Below are 21,464 nucleotides of genomic sequence, written 5' to 3'. Positions count from 1 at the left end.
TAACTGTATTGCATTACCCATAAAAGTGAGCTTAGTTGCACTTTGCCTCTTTGATATTATCTCACTGTACACAAAAGTGTGGTCATCAAAGAAAATTAGACTTCAGAGCGACTTCCAAATGGCTCTCAGATTTTAGCGGGGCAAACTGCAGTCGTTAAGAGTGAAATGAAGGCCACGGGTATTAATGACAGCGACGATCCTGAGCTGGCACTCAGACTGGCGCCTCAGCAGAAAAGCTGTTAATGTACGGTCATCACCACTAGAAATCCACCCAAAGTGTGTGTGGAAAGTAGTTATTTCCTTTGGCTGAGCAAGTACAAAGGGACAGTCTCAGTGCAGTATGACTGCAGGATGTGATATCTAAGCGCCTCTTAGTTGCCGTACTCATGGCTGCATGGAATATCTACATATATCGTACGAAGTAAAATGGCAATTTGATTAATTGAGTTTTTATGTTGTGAAATTGACAGTCGGTGGTTTTCTAAGCTGCTGAATTGAAGCGGGACTTGAGGGCCTCAGGTTTGACTTGGAAATGGATCATTGGATTTCCCCATTAAGACAGAGAGGGGGTTCCCTTGGTAAGATTGTGCGTGTGTGTCTGTGGGGGAGGGGGAGGGGTCAAAGTGTTTAACCCCATGTTTTCTGCCGTTTCACTCACACCTTGACCCCAAACCACTGACTCGTGTAATGCCTCTGCCACACCACTCAAATCTGTGGCCAGGGGTTGCCAAAACAATACACACGCCCACATCCGCACACCCACGTACACACACAATCACAGACACACTCTGTCTGCCCCTCTCAGGGGTAAAGGGGAGGTGGGCATGAGAGGGACATCAGCCTGACAGATCATTCATCAACGTCAGAGCGGTGGGCACAGTTCGAAGGCTCCCCTGATACACGCCGGATGGCACTGGTGTTTCTGCCTGCTCAACCGCAACACACACTTCTTTGTATGTGAATTAAATCAAGTGCGTTTAAGGGTTAAAACGTAAAGGTAACATACTTTTATCTATTGAAATGAGTGTCAACACAACGCAATTTTCATGTTTACAAGCCCACTTTCATATGGTAGACAAATAACCGAAAGAAATGATGTACACATGGATTAACTACAAAATGATAACGTGTGTGTTCCTTCTGGGTGGACAAAATTGAGTTACAACAACGAGTTCTCCCGTCTCACCTCCGCTCTCGTCGCGTCTGTTGCGAACCTTAATGCAGTGTTGGTCGCTGTTGTAATTGAGAGATGAGAAGCAATATCACACTTGGCTGATTACAGATGGGCTTGCGTTGTACACACTCACACACACACAATTCAAATGCCGAGTGAAACATCAGATCTGCATAGTCTAATCTTCTGAATCGCCCCAGTGTGGAGGTTTGATTCTACATCCAAACACAAATGTCCCACCTACTCATCATCCCGTAATCCTCCAAGGATTTCCACCCTCCTCATTGTGTCATTATCTTCTAATCAACGTGTGTGGGGCTGCAATGTCTTTGCTGACAAACAGAACTATAATAGGAAGCATCGGGTTAGGCCATTGGCGTTGAAATAAAAATGAGGAAACAGCGGTGTGTGAGTAAATCGATGCTGGTGTGAGAGTGACAGATAAAATGGAATGTATTTAAAAGATGACTGTAGGGGGTATATGTTCCTCTCTGTGCTTCATTAGGTTCATATGAAGCCATTGTATTGGCCCACACAGTGCACACACAGTTGTGGCCCCACACACACATACACACAAACACGCTCAAAAGCAAGTGACAATGTGTATGCAGCACTAAGATTGTCCAGTGCAAATTCACAGCATTACTTCGCTTCTATAAGCTCAAGCTGTTATTTTTATCAGGTGCCCACAGCCAAAAACGTCCTCCCTTCAAACCAAAGGGCACGTCTCTGCTACAGATGACATTTCAACTCCCCCTTCAAACACTCACTCATTCCGAAGGCAAAGATTATGTCTAGTTACACACACGGAGGCCTCTGTGGCAGCACTGCACTGCGTGAACCTGAACTACCTGAGGCTGAAACTGCTGAAGTTGTTTTCGTGACTCATTCAGTTGCTTTCTCTTTTTCCACACACACACACACTCAGAGAAAAGAACAGGTATGTCACATTTGTGTGAAAAGAACATCTCCTTGGCTTGGGTAGGTTGGAGGCCCAGGGCAGCTGGGCACGTGCCTAGGGAGGACATGTGTTTGGTGTGAGATAACCAGGCAGAGGTAGGTGGTGGGGAGTTGTTCCACCTTAAGCGGTGAGGAAGACGGCAGGAGGGAAATAAGGCTTTGGACTGAGTTGGGCTGATGAAATAGTCTTAGTAAACAGATTCAGGATTTGAGTCTATTCAGAGGACAAATGCACTGCGATTTCCTCAATGTTATCGTCCCAGGTTAAGACAGGTGAGTATGTGACATACACACAAATGTATATTCTAATGCCAGATGTGCAGGAAACACATTAACACATCTGATGTACTAAACATGGCTCCAAGTACATGGCTCCAATTACAAAGGATTTAATTCAACTGACTAAGGGCTGACCTCTCATAGGGTAAAGTCTTCAAAATGTAATATTAGAATTGAATACATATATTGAGTATACATGTACATTGCAAGGAGGAGATAATATTGTATCAACTATGATACCTGATTTAACTGGCAGGAGATGGAGACAAGACCAGGTGAAGCAATCGAGCAAGTGATGGAAATTCAGAAAAATTCCTTTATTCTGTAACCTTATCCTTATACACCTGCTCCAGACAACTGTGCTTGATTTAAGTTCAGGTGAGGCCAAGATGAGGTCATAAAATCAAATCGCTTTAAAGAACGCTGGGCTGTTTTAGGAATTAAGGGAGTAAAGAGGCGAGTGGAGGGGCTTATTTCAAGTACAGGCCAAACTGCTAGAAGTTACTCGACGAATGCTGATGAAGGCAAATGCTCAGCGCCAGTGTTGTTTGATCTTATGACAGCATGCGATACAGATGACATGGCGTTCTACCTGACAGATTGAGAAAGGTTTGGTATCTCAGGCTCCTACAGGCCACTTAAGCTGGCTATCCTCCTTTCTGAAAGACAGGAAATGTGTCTCCTCACAGTTCTCTCTTACTTAGGGGTGTGCCTCCAGGCTCAATCTCTGGACGGGTTCTTTTTACCTCTTTTACTCCATGCGTCCACTGAATGATCAGGAGACATTTATCTCTGTCTACGGCCATTTACACGATACATGTTCAAGCTCAGTGAACTAAGTAAGTTGCACAACTAGTTTTGGATGAATTTATTTACAACTGGGATTCTTGTCATCTGCATGTGACCAGCGAAATAGAGTCCCGTTGTCCTTGTGTCTGTCCCCGTCTCCAGGTTAAAGGCTATGTAGCATGGTCCTGGTGATGACTGTGGTCTGCGTATGGCTGTGTGGGGTTAGTGTGTGTGTGATTACTCGCACATTACATGCCGTTATGAGAGGCGCGTGTGATCACAAACCATCCAAACACCCCCTTTTCTCTTTCCTCCCACTTGTTTCCCAATCACAGCACACGGCTGATGCAGCTACCAGGTGTATTGTGTTGTGATTGCTGTTGCTGTTGATGGGAGCTGGGTGCTGAGAGCCTCCTTAATAAAGACAACACCCCCCACCCTCCTGATGTGTCTCCTACTGTGTGTGTGTGTGTGTGTGTGTGTGTGTGTGTGTGTGTGTGTGTGTGTGTGTGTGAGAGCACGGTGGAGGTGGTGGTGAGGGCAGCATGGAGCCAATCAACAGGAACCGATCATCCCCCCCCTCCACAAATAAACATTGCCTACACACATCATCATCACAAATAAAAAGGTCAATGTCATTACAGTTACTGGAGGTGGATGTGCAAATATGTGTGTATGTGTGTGTGTGTGTGTGTGTGTGTGTGTGTGTGTATATTTGTCAGTAAATATGTGTATATGTGTGTGTCCCTCACAAAGCTACATGTGAATATGAATTTTAAAAGGTCAATATCATTAGCAGGCCGCTGGCAGCTGAAGAGATATGCAGTACAGCGAGCAGTTCACACTGGATGAAATCAGGCTTCATGTGGCTACAGAGCAAGTTATGTGTGTGTCCAAACACCAATAAACAGACAAATACGCGGACAAAAATGGAAAACAAATGCAGGGACACACACACACACACAAATACAGAAAGACTACAGTAGTTAGTGGCTATTGTTCGGAGACACCGGGAACACGACTGAATGATACTTGAGAAGGAGCCAGTGTTTAATGTAATTATGGCTTTAATGCACTCCTGGTTGATTATGTAAACAAGCAGAATACAAACCATTTAGGCAAAGTCACAACATGCACACGCACCCCTAATGATTCATGCCACAACGCCGCAGTCTTCAGCTCGGAGAAACATGGTACTACATATTTTTGTTTTTGTCGTCTTGTACTTGTGCGGAGCTGCATGCACACACCGGGATGTCCACGTATGTGTATGTTTGTATGTTAGTAAGTGGGTAAAGGGGACATAAGGGGTTGGAGAAAGATTAATGGAGCCAATCTCCAGACCTATCCAGCAGAGTGACCATACCGCTCGCTTTCCTACACTGTTCTTCTATTCTATTCCCCATCTCTCCCTCCTTTACCCCTTTCCCTGGATCTAACTCTAATTAAATGAATCAATCAGTGGCAAAACCCCGGTTGGACAGCATCTCACCGCCGTGGCCAGCAGTGTGTGTGTGTGTGGCTGGTGTATGTGTGTGTGTGTGTGTGTGTGTATGTGTGTGTGTGTGTGTGTGTGTGTGTGTGTGTGTGTGTGTGTGTGTGTGTGTGTGTGTGTGTGTGTGTGAGTGCGCGCTCTTGAAGCGACTTAGGTCTTTGAAATCAACGAAAATAAAAAAAACAAATGCTAAAAATTGGAAGAACTACAGTGGAAGCGAATGAAAGGAAGAATGTAACAAAGGGAAGACAAAGAGAATAGAGATTTATAGCTGGCCTCACTTCTTTTTTTTTGCACAACTGATTGTCTGGAGACTTATCAGTCCGGTCTGTGCTATCACACAGACACATGAATGGACATTAACCTTTTCCTAGTGAACTACACTGCCACACTTGGTCTTATCTTGGAGTAAGTGCACAATATATAGCCACTGTCAGGCTCACTCATATCCTTATTACCACATAGTATACATACAGTATATGATACAGAAATGCAGTGTTTTAACACCCTCGGTGCCTGGTGATAGGCAGATTATTGCCTGTATCAACATCACTTAATAACCTAGCACTAGACTGCATATGTATTGTTTATTATGGGCTGTGGAACCGTCCCTGAGGTGTAATTTTCACCTTGACTCCAATGTAACGTCTCCACAAAGTCATTTTGTCCATCTCTGCTGGGGAGATATCAGTGACAAAGGGTCAAGAAATCCATCTATTAAAAATGTTTGCAATAATATGGGTCCACTCAGAAAGCTAATGCTATGGAAATGCATCCATAAAAATTCCCTTGGTGTTGCAACCAGATAGTGAGACGAGGCTGGAGACGACCCTGGTATCATAAAGCACAGGGTGAGACAGGAATGGACGGTTTATATGTAAATACCTTAAAAGGCCGACAGTGTGTTAAGCCTGTGTGGTGTCCGTGTGCACCAGCTAACATGTGAACTTGTATCTTTGTGTTCCGCTGCAGCATCACCACCTCCATACATTCCACACACACATATACACACTGAACTAATGTCTTTTCAAATGCCTTTCTCCAACTCAAACTACTTCCAAATCAAACTATTTCACACGCCGATGCCTGTTTTGGTGGATTTCAGAGAGCAGATGCGTCTATAAATGTGCTCCCCTACGGTTTCCCGTATGTGGTGTCAGCCAATGTGCGTGTGTGTGTTTAATGTGGTGTAGCAATGCTGAGCTCCCTCTCCCGTCAACCATGCTGGTTCTGATGCCAGTGGTGTGTGTCTCTCTTTGATAACACCTGGCACAGAAAGTCCTACGGCAACTAAAGGGAGCACATACATTTATGCACAGGAACTTGCTCAGACACCTACAAAGACACACTTTAAACTCACAATACGTAGACACACAAACACACACACACACACAAATCAGCATCTGCTCCATTATTGGATTCTCCAGTAACCATTATATAGTGCTGTCATTATAATCTTTAATTATCCTTTACAGTGAAAGAGTTGAATACATTCACCACCTGGCCAATTGGAAACCCATGACACCAAGTGTGCAATAATTGCTCAAAAAGCTACTTAAGCTAATTTTTATATAGTTATAAGTTATCAACAGTCCTTGTGGCGACTGAGTGAACAAGACCACACACTGAGGAAGAGAGCAGCCTGTTCTTACAGCTGCACTGCGGATGAAGGTCATCAAAGTAAACAGTGGGTAGGCTCTCAAATTGGGCACCGAGACCACAAGCGCACACTGGCAGCAAGACACTCGCCAACTTGGATGCAAATACACACACGCGTGAAAAGTAAAGACAACACACACGCGCGACATCCTGACCCCAGCATGTGAACGGCACAGGAAGAATAGAGAACGCCACTTTTATTTAGTCCAATTAAAAAAAGCAAAAAGCTCAAACAAAAGGAGCGTTTTATTGCACTCCCCACTATCAGCAGAAAAGCTCATTAGCCACAGCAGCATAATTAGCAAGATGCTGCACTCCACGTTAAGGAGGGGCCCGTGTCGTAAACAAACCCCGCTGAACTCTGGAAAAAAAACGCCCACAGTCTCTCTCCCTGTAATGAACTGCCACCGCTGCTCCCTCCTTGTGAGAGAACCAGGCACTGACACAAGGAGGGTCTGACAGAAACAAACACGCAGCAAAATGCAACACAAACACACATGCACACACACAGAGCTGAGAAAGTCGAACCTCTATGGCGCAGCCCAGATTCCTGTAAAAGATTCCAGGAATTTTGTGAAAATTTTAAGTTTAGGCGAGACAAACTAACCTCTCAGTGTTCTCTGGGACTTTGCTGTGCATCGCTCTGATTTGCCTAAACGAACCAACCCACAAACAGGCCTTGACGTAAAAGTTTGTGATGAGTGATTAGTTTCTGTGTTAATTAGAAGAATGTTTTGTTAAAAAAGCCGCTGTCTGTTCCTCACCTGTAGCACAGGTCTTTGGACACCAAGGACCTTCATTGTGTCGGCACTGGCCAGGATCTTCAATGGATCTGCTGCCTTGCTCACCGCCTGAATTTCCTTGTTGATCTCTGTTCGCACCTGATGGGTGAGTGACAAAGGTTTAGGTGAAATGGGGAGAAGGTAGGTGAAGCTAAACTAACCCAACCAATGTTTTGTTCAGCTAAATTCACTGTGAGATATCCTCAAATTTATAACACAACTTTCCCCTTGGTAAGACTTGGTTGATATTTGAAAGATAGAAGCTGTAGCTCCCAGGCATGCTGCATCAAACCTCAGCACCAAAGCGCCGTTTAAAGCGTTTTCATGCCACTCTGTCACACAGCAGGGATCCTCCTGTCGTCTCACTCACCTGGTTGAGGAAGAGGTCGTTGATGTAGTAAGTGAGGAAGGTTCGGAGCTGGCACTGTTTGGCCTGGCCCGGCCCCATGTTCATCTCCACCTCCTGGATGAACCTGGGATGAGATGAGCAAACATTAGAAAGGAGCCCACATGCCACGTTTAAATGGAGACTAATTCCCGACTAAATTTGTCGCAGTGTTATCACAGCAGCAATGCGACGCTGGGTTGTGACTGCAAACACTAAAAGCTGGTGTCAGTGGGAGAGATTTGTCATTGGGACTAATTGTGGAAACCTCTTTGTGACTCTTAGGTTCCCCTTGAACAAGGTAGTTAATCTGCACTGCACAGCTGATAGAAGTGAAATACTCTCAGAAGATTGAGCCACACAGAAAGGAGTTCCTGAATGTTCCCAAAAGCTCCTTAATTCCATCTCATGCATAATAAAAAATATTTTTTGTATTTGCAACACCTTGATGATATGGAACTGGATCGGCGTATGATTCCGTGTCCTCATGAAGTTGGTGTGTGGCTGGTCAGATAGGGTCAGACTGTAATATATGGCTTGGTGGAGGCCCCTATACACCTCGTTTGTCAGAGAATCATTGGTCACTCGTCTTGTCTCACACACCACAGGGCAAACCGCGCAAGAGCGAGTGTGTTCTCAAGCGTTCAACACAAATAAATGCACAAATAAATCAAATTCTTCACGAAAGACTTCCCTGACCTACAAGACCTATAATATATGACCTGAAGCGATAAGAGAGGAGAGAGAGGGAAAGAGAGGATTGTGCAAAGAAAGAAAGGAAGCGTTGAGACAAGCTGGGTTTAAACACCTAAGGGGGAAAAGATGCATAAGTTACAAAAACAAATTCACATGGTTATCTGGTGGTCATTCTGTAAAAAGCAGGAGGGACGAATAGAGAAGTAATGTGCAGGAAGCCAAGCGAGGGAGCTGCAGCACTGCAGACAGCGAGGACACGGAGCCTATGCAGCACCTATAGATCAGGAGAGCTGGATGAACGATTAGGTGAGGTTTAGCATGCGTGCACACACACACGAGCTCGCAAAAAGAGTCAGATCGAACTACTCAGCATTTGTATCCATTCAGTCAGCAGGAACAGTGTGTGTGTGTGTGTGTGTGTGTATGTCAGAATGAATGAGAGAGAGACAGAGTGAGCGAGGAGCCTAAACCTGCTGAATCCCTGCTTGATCCCCACACAAACTCCACCACCAGAGGAAGTTTAGGAGATGAAACTCATCTGTGGCCTCGTTAAAAAGTCAAACTGGCAGAGCCACGGGGAGATAAACAACATATCTGTGTAAATATGTAGAGAGCATCACTTAAACGTCTCTCCCTGGAAAAAAACACCATTTCTGCTGACAACTTTATTTCTGAAAAATCGATCTAACGACAGAAGTTGCTGTTTTAAATGTGCGTTGTTTTGTTCAAAGATCTATCTCAGGCTGTCATTATTGTCATTGTTTCAATACAAGTGTCAAGATGATAGATCTTCAACTTAGTGTGTGAGCACAGATGGATTTTTGTAGGCAGGGTGATAACGTTTGAGTAATGTCGCAGGGATGAGGCAGTAAAATGGCTTTGTCTATCCAGACAGCCATCTGGAGCCGAGCCGCAGGACCCTGAACCCACGTGTGGTGAACTCAAGTTTAGCCAAGGTAACTGGGATAAATGAACAGTTGGGATCCAAAACGCTTTGAGAACTTTAAGACCACACATTTACATTTTAAGAGGATGAGCAAACTGATCTGCAAATGAGATTTGTATAGAACTTGTGCACACATCCTGCGAGGGGGGAGAAGCTTCTTCAAAAGCAGTGAAAAGATTTCCACAAAATCTGCCCCAGCTTGTCTGGTATGACAAATACGGAGTAACAGCCTAGGGTGCGGATGATGTATGGATAATAAATGACACTATAACAACTCAACACAGAGGGGCAGGTACACACATAAGCACAAACACATGTCAGCATTAAAAAGCCATCCACTTCTCTCCACTCCAAATTAATCACGTGCCACCCAAAGGCAGCAGCGCGCCGTCTTTGCTTGCAGAAAGCCGTTTCATGGCTCCTAATGGCTGGAAAGGGTTACAGATTGAAGTCTGACAGCTTTACAAGGCAAGACCTAACTTATTACACAGACATATTCGATTACATAAAGCTGCATTACTAATCACTTGAACGCCAAACTAATCCATAAACAGGGAATATGTGCAGTCATTATCATTCACAAGAGGCATTCCATCCATTCAAAACCGCAAGAATTCAGTAATGAGCTCTGTTTCACCTTAAGCAGCCGTTACGCTTGGCCCGAATTTGACATTTACAATGTCGATATCATTGCCAGGTGATCGCACAAAGCACCAGTTGAAAAATATGGCAGCTGGACACAGACGTGGTGTCGGCCAAATGTCTAAAGAAATGTCACAGAGATGCCATAGAAAAAAGGAGACAGGGATGCAGTAGAATCTACGCAGTGTGGACTCACCCCCGTCTGCAAAACTTGAACTAATTACCCTAAATAATCTGCTTATGTGTCCCCTGCACACAGAAACTGTGTCTAACTGGGCAAAAAATGGCAGACAGATGTGAGCATGCTGGCACACCATAAAGGTTAGAATAGCAGGTGACAGTCTGTACAAGGCAAGAAAAAAATAACAAATACAAAATACAGCTAAATATATGTTCAAAGAATAATAATAATGATAAATGTTCATTCAAGGACACTGGAGCTTTGATCGGAACTCCCCGGCCATGGAACAAATCTCTTTAACCACAAAGTCACCTTACTACTGCAAATATGTCCACAAATACTTTAAACAACACAAGGGCGCAACACTTGACACGGTAAATCCATGTCACACACACCTTCACTTATTCATCCTCTCACAATAACTCGTTACAGCTTTCACTCCTCACACAAACACAAAGACAAAAGATATGCAGCATGACATGAAAAAATTCAGAGCAAATGTTCTTTCCTCCCTTGGAACCACCATGGCTGCACCAGTCACACTCCAATCCACTTTCTTAACAGCAAACCCTGATGATTACACTTGACAGCATCTAATTATCAGTCATTAGAAAACAGATGTGAGAGCCCAGGGTCTGGAGCGGGATAATTGGAGATGGCATGCCCTATGTGTAGGTTCTTAGAGGAATAACATTCTGAATGGCAAGGTCTACTTACAGCAACAGAGATTTGGATAATGAGTAGACCTCCTGAATTCTAATAGATGCAGATTATTAATCTAATTTATAAAACAAATTGGAACAGATGTGGACAAATGTTTTATAGCGGCAGTTGTGGATTTGTCTACAACTGGAAACTACACCTCAGGTAACAAATGCTTCTTTAAATGGAAAAGGTTGAGATCCCATCATCGATCTCTATCTGCAGCGCCGCCGCTTTCAATGGTGTAATGATGCTGAAAGAGAAATGGGATAAAGACAAAGATGTAAGAAAGACAGCGGAGAGAGTGAGAGAGTGCTAATATCGATTAGAGACTCAGCATTTTTAAATCTCCCAGAGTTCCCTTCAGGCACAAACCTATTAGCTACGGCGAAGTCTGATTTCACCACTCAGACGGGGACGTGTCACACGGCAAGGACAAGAACCTCTCCAAACCGAGAGAAAGAGGAAGGGAGGGAGAAAAAGAGAGAGAAAGAGTGTGTGTGCGTGTGTGTGCAGCCACATGTCCAAATTTTAATACACCACATCCTGTGAAACTTAAAAGTTCTCATCCATCTGTAATTATTCATACTATATTATAAAACCCAGCGCTGCCCAGTCATCTCAGGAAGATTACAAAGTCATAAAGAATTTTAATGGGTGGGAAAACTTTTGAGTTTTATGACATATTCAACATTAGCTTTCATTCCAAAGAACGAGACAATAAATGCTGTAATGGCCGCGTTTAATTGTTATCCAACTGCAAATCCAATACAGACTCTCTGGGAATATTATACGCTCCAATAAACACCACTTACTCATTTTAAAAGGAGTGTAAAAATTTGAAAAAGTTGTCACGTCACAGCTACATCTTAAAAGCACAAAGCCGCAACATAGAAGTATAGAACAAGAAAAGAGACAGAATTCATATGTTAAGATTCATATACGTCTTCCAGTACCCCTCATTTCTCCTTAATATTAAATCTGTAAAGACTATTGCATAAACATTGAAGTCCCCCCCCGCAACTGCCACCACCACCACTGGATGGCAGTGTGTCAGCTTTCTGTGTTTGCTCAGGCTGTGGGAGCCCATGACGGCAGATACTTTCTGTTACTTGATCACAAATGGTTGAGGGAGACTTAAGATTCTGTTTGGACCTGTGCGTGTGTGCGTGAGTCACAGCGAGAGAGAGAAGGATGGGTATTGTTTTTTTTTACATGATTGAGTGTGTGTGTGCATGTTTTGTAAGTGTGTTCATCAGTGCTAAGCGACAGCAGCGCAAACAATGTGGCCTGGTGAAATGCATATGGTCTTCCCACACACCGCCTACGTCTTTGCAAGAATCCCTTCTGTTTGTGTCCAGCTTTTGCCCCTGTTGCACCGTCGCATATGCTGAAGGGGCGTGTGTGTGCCTGCGCGTGTGTGTGTGTGTGCGCAAGCTGTGTGGGTGGCCGAGGGGGGGGGATGTATTTAAAAGCACACCAGTAACAGGGCAAACAAAGACTGTGCTCGGAAGTGACAAAGAGGCCACTGCAGAAATTATGATATGCATTATAGTGGGGGGAACGAGGGGGGAGTAGTCAGCGTGCTTACAGCAGCAGGTACAAATTGGCGTCATCAGGACCTCTCCCAGGGTGCACAAGGGGTAATAAGGAGCATTAAACAGAGGTCCACCACCCCAGCAGCAGAGACACTTTGTATAGACGCCACAGTGGATAACAGAGGAGGGACAGTCACCTTGAGATAAGCCGGGGCCCTTATTTGTTCACTGTTATTTTCTGCTTAACCCCACCACACACAAAGCATTTCTATGGAAACACGTGAAATGATGAGCAAGAGGGGCTTCCAGGCGGGATTTAACAGCTCCTGATTTACACAGACGTGAGACCAAAGCCCTCCATTTGGCAACAATGACATAACAAAAAGCTACTCCTAAAATTGCTAGATGTCTACATGTAGCATCCACAGCAACACCCGATGGGCCTCTAGATTTGATTTGAGAATCAGATTAGTCCATTTCAATGATTGTGTTTCATTAACACTGTGTATTCCAAGCATCACAAAACAGTCCAGCACATATGACTCTCCATTAGCGATTATCCTTGTGACACAGTGGAAAGCAGGTATTTATTTCTATATGTGCTCCATATGTTCCCTCAGTGTGTGTGGATAACTGCATGTATATCTCTGCGTGTGCACCTATTTCTGTCATTGGGTGCGTGCATGTGCGTGTGTGTGCTGGCCTGTCGCAGTGTGGTGCAGACCAATTAAAAGCGGGGAGATTGATGACCGGGGGCTCCGAGTAGCAGCGGTGGCGGTGGCGGTAGCAGACAGCTGCTTCCTGCAGACAACAGGAAATGAGATGGCCTTGTTTAGCTGACGCTCTCTACACCAATGCCACAGAGCCGCTAAGATAGATCACCGCCGTACTGCCGTGGCTGGCCTACTACTCCATCTTCCTACACTCTGCTCTCCACCCTCTGTCTCTTTATCTCCTCTCTAATTCCAACTAATACCGTCTATTCCCATTCGCCTTTTCTCTGAGACTAATGTAGCTGTGGGATGCTCAGGCAATATGGTGCAGATACTAAGTAAAGGTGAGCACAGAAAGGTACATATGAGCCCGGGGATATTAACAATGCTGAAGTGCACCGTGGCTTATTGATGTTTCTTGCAGATGTGAAGCTCTATTTTTGTTTCTGTCAGTTTGGCGGCATTTAGTTGTGTGCAAGTCGACACAACCGTTGAGGTGGAGCAGCGTGAGAATCCTGCAGTCAGCTTCACAATTTAGGGGCACTAATGGCTGAGGCACTGTTTCAATATGAGAGTCAGTTTCAGCTTTGGGCTTGGATCAAGCGTGTGCTGTTAGGATTGTATGAGTGCCGTTTCATTGGATCAGATCATCTGGAGCAAATCTGCAATCCAATCAGAAGGAGTTTTCCCGGGAAGGGGCGTATCCGTGCCCTGAAACATTACGGCATCGGAGGTCGCTCTGTTATTTTGTTTTCTTTCGCTCCTCCAGCAAACATGGCTGATCAGATCGAATTCACGGTCAGAAGAGGGTCAAGCAACGATCAAATAAGAGCTTTGGGACGCCGGGTCTGTCTGCTGCCCATTTAAAATGATAGACAAAGAGTTGTTTGTGTTTTAGGTGCATCTGTTATTGGAACTGCATTCCTATTCACACAGGTAGACACACTTTCTATCTCTGAAGGTCTATCATCAAAGTAACCATTATGAGTAAATCTGGAGAAAAAAGATGCTGCATTAACTGTGATTCTAGGCACCATTACTACCTTGTAAAGGGTCTGGAACATTACAGAGGAAAGTTAATGTTACACAGAATGAGGCTGAGACCTGGTGATCGATGCTGCACAAAGCAAATAAAACAGACTTATTCTTATCGAAGCATCAGTCATGGTTTCCCATAAAAGCCTGTTTTCAGTAAGGTAGAAACACAAGGTGACCCTCCGTGGGAAACTTAATTCACTTGGCATTACTCTTCCCCTTTCTCAGTCACTTCTCCGTCTCAGCAAAAAGTGAAAGGGCCTCAGGTCAAAGGATGAAGAGAGAAGTGAGGCTTTGGACCTAATTAAAGTTGTATCTACACCATGATTTAACAGCCTTCCCACTAAGCCGCAGAGTAGAAAAACAAGAAAATACACGTCAGCGCTCGGCTCTGGCAGTTTATCAAGCTTGTCTGGGGCAGTAGAACTTTGATTTACATCCTCAGTTTTGAGTGTAAGTCAGTGGAGAAGAAACTTTGAGAGAGGAGGGATATAAGAAATACACAAAATACACGCAGGAGACAAAACGACAGAACAATGACCAACTCTGTTTACCACCTTAGTCACCAGATGCACACAAATACAGAATGTTCTTGTATTCCAAGCGTTTCTTGGTGTTGAGGCATTGAACGCAAGTATTTTATACTTAGTATTTTATAAAACAGTGAAAATCAGGTTTTGCACTTGCTGTGTTAAAATCAAATCAGAATAACTGAACAAAAGAAGTAAGGGACCATGAATACACCATAAAAACATTACTTTAAGATTTCATTTTAAAATGTGTTATCTGTACACACAAATTAGCTCTCCTCTTAGATTCTGAACACTGACGGTCCAGGAAGTGACTAAGCAAGACTGAAGTGGGCAATTGTTCCTTTGAGACTTTAGTGCGAAGGCACTTTTCAATTCGCCTGAAACTACTGAGAAAAACACTTAACCTCTACACAAAAAGGACTGCGGCAAAGATGACATGAGAAGTCTATTCTGCCCCAAAGGGCCAGTGGATGGAAAGTGGCTCTGAAGAAAGCTGGCATGTCGAGGTCAAAAGGCTTGTTGTGAGGAAATGGCAATGGTTTTGATATTTTCTCTATTTTTCCCTCAAAGATAGCATGGCCAGAGGTGAACGACTGGAGCTCTTCTGGGTTATAAAAACACTTTTGCACTAACAGAACAAACTCAAAAAAAACATATGAGTTTCATCTTGTTTTCTCATTTTCTCATACAGCAGCAACTTTGAGGAAAAGGCATCTGCAATGGCGTGTGTGTGTGTGTGTTGGCTTTTCTTTGTTTCTCTCAGCAAACACTTATGACACAGTGTGGTGGATTTGTGTTCCTTCTCAGACAGTTCTCCCAAACATGTCACTCGATGTGCCGCTTCACCTCACGTTCCCTGCTGATTACAAACACCTCATATTCATCACATCCGTTTCCCAACTTATTTCTCGTTTTCTTACCCTCCTCAATGCCCCCCCTTCCCTTCATTTTGTCTCCCACCTCTTGCCTCTAATTCCCTCAATTCTCTCTATTTTTACCACTCCATTGCGGTTATCTCAGTGTTGCTGCTTTTCAATTCAGCACTCGTGCTATCCCTTCACTTCCGCCCCTCTTCCCTTTCTCCCTCTCAGCCTTCCATTACATTTAGACCTTTATGTTAGCACAGGACTTTTCCATCCTGTGGCGTCCAGGTAGTAAATTGAAATGGTTCTGGGGGCTCCATTGAAGCCTGATTGAATTCAAAGGGAGAAAGTGCCATAAAGAGAAGACGTCTGGAATACACGGAAGGGCTCCCCGAGCAATGACAGTGTGGACCGAGAGAGGAGGGCAAAGGTAGTGGGAAGGGGTGGGAAGAAGGGAGGGAACAAAAAGGGCAAGGCGGGAAGAGACGGAGAAGGAGGGAGAATGATTGAAAATGGATAAAACTCTTCAGCGTCGTGAAAACCAAACTCTTACCCATCACACACACAGGTAGACAAGAGGGACGTACAAGAACCCTCCTACACACACACACACATTCACGTACCCTTGATAGTGACACCTAGCAGGAATGCCTCAATCACAGAGCACGCGGCCTGGAGGGAGGAAGGTGACAGGTCTCATATTGGAGACGGCCAACAATGCAATTCCAGCACGTCAGCTCTAGGGCAGGGTGTCTGTCATGGCTACAGCTCTGATAATACTCCCACACATCACATTACACTGCGGGAATGGCCACCTCTGACCATGCAGGACACACACCAAAAGAAGGTGAATATACAGAACACACACACACACACAAACATCTGCACACATGCACACACAGGCCTTTCTGTATACATTACTGCCAAGGGAAATATGATGTTAGGGGTTAAATTATTCATTGATCCTTTCACAGCCTGTCCAAACCTGCATGTTGTGGTGTCATGTCTAGGTGGGCGCACGTGTGTGTGTGTGAGTGTGTGTCCACTTGAAAGGGCTCTCAGGGGAGAGAGACAACCTTGAGCCGGCACCGACCTTTAACTCTGCGCGGCTCACTTAAAAATTGACAGGTGAGCGGAGGTGTAGGTGTGAATCTGTGTGTGCAGCGCCTTCACGTACGCGGCCATATGGGTGCAGAGGAGAGGAGAGAGGAGAAGAGCGAACAGGTCTGAATGTATAGCAATTCCTGGAATATGTCTCTTTTTCATGTTTTTCTTATGTGGACTGAGTCAAGCGGTAATTGAGACAGCTGAAGAAGAAAGACAAAGGAACAAAGGGGGTAGAGATGGAGAAACAAGGACGGAGGGTGAGACGACGAGAGATGATTAGGCACGAGGAGAATCATCAGCACACAGCCTCCAGTGAGGAAGGGAATATATATAAATAGAGAGAGAGAGACAGGAGACACGTACTGGGCTATGAACACTTCAGCATCAGACACTGTTAACATACAGGATTACTAGGTAACAACGTCGTGCCATTAGTACTGCTGCACCATCTTGTCCCTTGAGCTCTCCTGCATGAGTTCACTACTTTAACAGTGACATGTGTACACCTAAAACACAGCTATGCATTTTTTCTTTACTCTGCTTTGGATTACAGTCAGTTCCTGTTTTAACGCAGCCTTTTGCTCGGCTCCGTCCTGGAATGCTCTCATTACCTCAGCGCCGGTGCCAGTGCAGCCTGTGTGATATCCAATACTTCTGTTTCCCATCACTTCAATCTCATTTCCACTTGACACCTGACATTTGCATAATGGCCTAGATCCATCTCCTATCGTGTGCAATACAGGATGAAGGCGAGATGGGTGTAATGTGCGTATGTATCTCTGTGCCTGTGTGTGTTGCCTGCAATTGTTTGATTGCGATGAGTACAAATGGGGTTCTACATTGTGTGTGTGTGCGTGTGCGTGTGTGTGTTGCAGGCAGGGGTTAAATGACTTCCTTCTTAATCTAGCTCATTAAATGTGCAGGGAGCTCAGAGTGAAACACATTGGCTGATCCAGGACAATTTGCGGAAATGCAGGCAGAACATATAAATGTGCATGCTAATCAGGGATGCCACGACCCCAATCAGTGGGAGACATAGTAAGGTGTCAGGGAAAGATACAAATTATTCTCTTGTCTTTTTATAACCAAAGCACTGTGACATATTGGTGGAGTCAACGAGACTGGAGAGAGTCCAGATGAAGGGAGAGAGACTCATATTGGAGGAAGAATCTCGCCATCAGAATGTATGAATGTGTCACAAACGCTGTGCCTGGGCTATCTATCATCAGATCTTCATGTAGTGCCACCACCTAAGAAAAGGAAGAAATAATGTAATCCTCCCCCACATCGCTCCTAGCCAGAAAGCGAGCAAGCTGGAGGAGAGTGAAACGTTGTACTTAGCAAATTACATTTGAAACCAGAGGGGAATAAATACTACAGATAAAGACTGACTCTAATGTGCTCAAATCCATTAGAAATCTCATATTCACACATAGCAGAAATCACATTACAAGACACCCCTAATGTCATTTCATAGGGTTTTTCCACCAGCATTTGCTGCCAGGGTGAGACACTAACATCAAACATAATGGATTTTCACCTTTTCCCCCCTCCCTCCCTCCATCCCTCCGCTTGTTCTCATAGTCTATTCCTTTCTCTACGGGCTGAAATCCCCTTATAATCCTCATTGGCAAGACTGTGAGCTCTTATTCAGGTAGATGTAATGAATGCAGCCAAGTTTAGAGATGGGACCATTCGCCACAGAGCGGTTGGATGGTGAAAGCACCACATTGCTGTCATTCATTAACTTTTCGGGATTGCTTGGCAGTTCAGTGTTGTTCTATTTTACCACAATGGCGCCTCTATTACTCCCTTTCCTGTGCTACACTTATTCTAGATTATTCCTGGTTATTTTTCTGCCAAGACAGAATCGGACAGCCTTTTACTCTTTTACCGAGCTGTGAGCATATGCTGAAAAGTTTACCTGGGAAAGTCTCAAAATGTCAGTTAGGGTCATTTATAAATAAAAACTGTTGAATTTGAGGAGGAGAGGAGACGCCCAATCAGTCAGCCAGATTGACTTTTCCACTGGTTGCACACTCAATGGGCATACCATGACTCCAACATGACTGGTTGGATATCAAAACAGTCCTGATAGAGCAGGAAGGGCAAAATAGGAGAAATATCCTCCTCCTCCTCCTCCTCCTCCTGTCTCCTCTGAGTTTTTCTTTTGTTCATCTCAATGAATTACTCTACTTTTTTGAAAATGTTATATAGGGAAAACAGAGCCAAATTTTGTTTCTTGACATTTTTTTGTCTAGGAAGCTACATCTGAAAGAAAATGTCTCGAAGCCAAACTAAGGCCAAGGTATTGTCAGGGGGTTATTGTGGAATTAACTCTGACGGCACAATCAGGACACCGACCCACAGTGGAGGTGTCTTGTATCGCCTTAAAGGAGTTCATTCCACCACAATCAAAGCAAAATACACAAAGTAGAGGTACAGTTTCGACACACAACGCAAAGCCAAAACACAACCAATGACCTAAACATTTACAGCTGCATTTCCTAACAAACACCATCATTCCCCTATTGCAGCTACTAACTCTGGCTTCTACTTCACCGCTATTCAATTGGAAGCTGCATTAGGTTGCGACCATCTCTGAGAATAATTAACCATGCATAGAAATATAGACAAGTTTACGTAACCACCAATTAGGAGATCACAAAATCCTTTTAGAGGGAGTTGGAGAGGTTTAATGACATGTTAATTTGTTGTTGAGGTCCCTAATAAGAAACTTTAAAAACAACCTTCCTGTGCACCTTCCCTCATCTGCCTAGAGGTGTGTGTGTGTGTGTGTGTGTGTGTGTGTGTGTGTGTGTGTGTGTGTGTGTGTGTGTGTGTGTGTGTGTGTGTGTGTGTGTGTGTGTGTGTGTGTGTGTGTGTGTGTGTGTGTGTGTGTGTGTGTGTGTGTGTGTGTGTGTGTGCGCGCGTGCGTGTGTGCGCGTGCGTGTGTGCGCGTGCATATGAGCACATATGCCTGCATATCTACTGCATCTAGACATTGTCAAATCAACCAACCTTGTTACGACACACACACACACAAACACACACATACATGCGTGCAAGGCTACTTCAGATGCCTCGCGCCCCAGACAGGGTGAGCAGATCAATCAATTACATCTCTGCTCCAGCAATCAAACAAGGTTATTATCAGGCAGCAGCCCAGCGACCTGGAAAGGCCCGGCCAATCAAAGGCGGCTGTGATGTGGGGGCCGGCGCTCGCTGGTGTGACAGTAACGCAGAGTGGCAGCTCACGTCGTCTCGGGATGGAGGGATGCAGGGAGGGATGAGAGGAGGGGAGGAAGAGGACAGGGGCTGAATTCAAAGGCGGAAAAACAGAAAAGGAGTGAGTGGGAGCAAGAACAAGAGAGCGCTGTGTGTGCGCGCGTGTGTGTATGTGGGTCTCCAGCGCCAGCTTCACCTTGACAACGCACTTCGAAGGACAGGAGAAGAACAGACACGTCTTCATTTTAACAGAATTGGACATTCCTTGGATTTAAAGTTTTCAGTGGGCAGACTTTATTAATCCATTGTGTTTTTTATTCACTTTCTCTCTGGCTGATTATATCCCTCAGAGATGTACCAAATAAAAAGCAAAGTGAGGGATGTGACAGGAAGGAACACACGGTCAAAACATCTTTTCATTGTGCTTCAGTAATTCTCCACTTGGCAGCGGCTCTCTCTGGCATTCACTCAGGGAGCATTAAGGACAATCTGTCTCCCACTTCTGTCCTTTCATAGCAACAGGCCTGCACCATAATAGTCTTAATTAAATTATTGTAAAAAATAGAGACAATCATTTCATTAAATTATTGTTTGGTGTACAGGACAAACAAATCTCATGAAATCTCATGGGAATACACCCTAATTCCATTCAAAAACAGCCAATCAGAAATAATCATGCATTGCAGGGGAGAGCATGACTGTGTGAACATCTGTGTGACGCTGACCTGGTCACCTGGAAAAGCTTCAAAGGCCTTTATGTGTGTGTGTGTGTGTGTGTGTGTGTGTGTGTGTGTGTGTGTGTGTGTGTGTGTGTGTGTGTGTGTGTGTGTGTGTACACATTGGCACAATATCTGCTCTAATCTTACTGGGCCAGAATTCCCAGTGTCCACTATTTTTCCACAAAACAGGCCAGACACCTCCTGGACCTTCAAAGCCGACATCATAAGAAGTCCACTGCTGAGCTTTCAGACAAAGTAGAACCCCTTAAGCTCTGAGAGGCTACGGTACGCTTGGTGTGGGTCTGCTGGTCCAGTTGCCCTGGGAACCGAGTCCGATTCCATTATGGGATGGATAAACACAATCAACGAGTTTATCCCCCACAATGATGGATCTAATCTCCGGCACAATATCTGGTGTGCGCACGTGTGTGTGTGTGTGCGCGTGCCTGTGTGTGTGTGTGTGTGTGTGTGTGTGTGTGTGTGTGTGTGTGTGTGTGTGTGTGTGTGTGTGTGTGTGTGTGTGTGTGTGTGTGTGTGTGCATGAATGTGCTGGGAAGACATAAGAGGACTGATACATTTGCACCTTACTAGAAAGCAGCTGTAGTTGCACAGTCGTTAAAAGAAACAGTATAATTCAAAGCTCAGCGTGTGTCTGTGTGTGTGTATGTGTATGTGTGTGAGTGTGTCTGTGTCTGTGTTGTCCTATAGGGAGGGCATCAGAGAGATAAAAGAATAATGAAATGGCAGCGCAGCAGCTACTGACAGGAGCGGCTGATAGATTCATTGCAACATCCTACAGCTTTCTTTCCTCTGCTAACTTCCTGTCTTTGGTTATTTTGATCCCCTCCTGTTCACCCTCAGAGTATTGTTGTACACAGGTTTGTTTAGGTTGTTGGATCCCCGCCCCTTTGTCAACCTGTGGCGTGTACAAATACATGAGCACTTTAAATTCATAAAATGCCATGGAATTCCTTTGTGTTTTCCCTCTTTCTCTCCTCCCTTCAGTCTATAGCTTCTCTCTTCCCTTTGTTTTTCTTT

The 21,464-nt window shown here is 44.6% G+C and overlaps 1 protein-coding gene across 1 annotated transcript in view; it reads right to left on the bottom strand.

Annotated features, from left to right (window-relative positions):
- The window catches only part of exoc4 (exocyst complex component 4), an 82,654-nt gene that overhangs the window by 22,310 nt on the left and 38,880 nt on the right, over positions 1 to 21,464 (bottom strand). Inside the window, exons 12-13 of the mRNA XM_076158923.1 lie at positions 7,509 to 7,611; positions 7,121 to 7,237 (exon numbers count right to left, since the gene is read on the bottom strand). Coding sequence (XP_076015038.1) covers positions 7,121 to 7,237; positions 7,509 to 7,611 — 220 coding nt within the window. The remainder of the gene's footprint in view (positions 1 to 7,120; positions 7,238 to 7,508; positions 7,612 to 21,464) is intronic.

The sequence above is a fragment of the Genypterus blacodes genome, unplaced genomic scaffold (genome assembly GCF_046128005.1).
Source record: "Genypterus blacodes isolate CSIRO-AG114 ecotype Tasmania unplaced genomic scaffold, CSIRO-AGI_Gbla_v1 ptg000090l_1, whole genome shotgun sequence".
Lineage (NCBI taxonomy): Eukaryota > Metazoa > Chordata > Actinopteri > Ophidiiformes > Ophidiidae > Genypterus > Genypterus blacodes.
The sequence above is the reverse complement of the archived record's forward strand: the minus strand, read 5'-3'. Positions and strand labels throughout refer to the sequence as shown.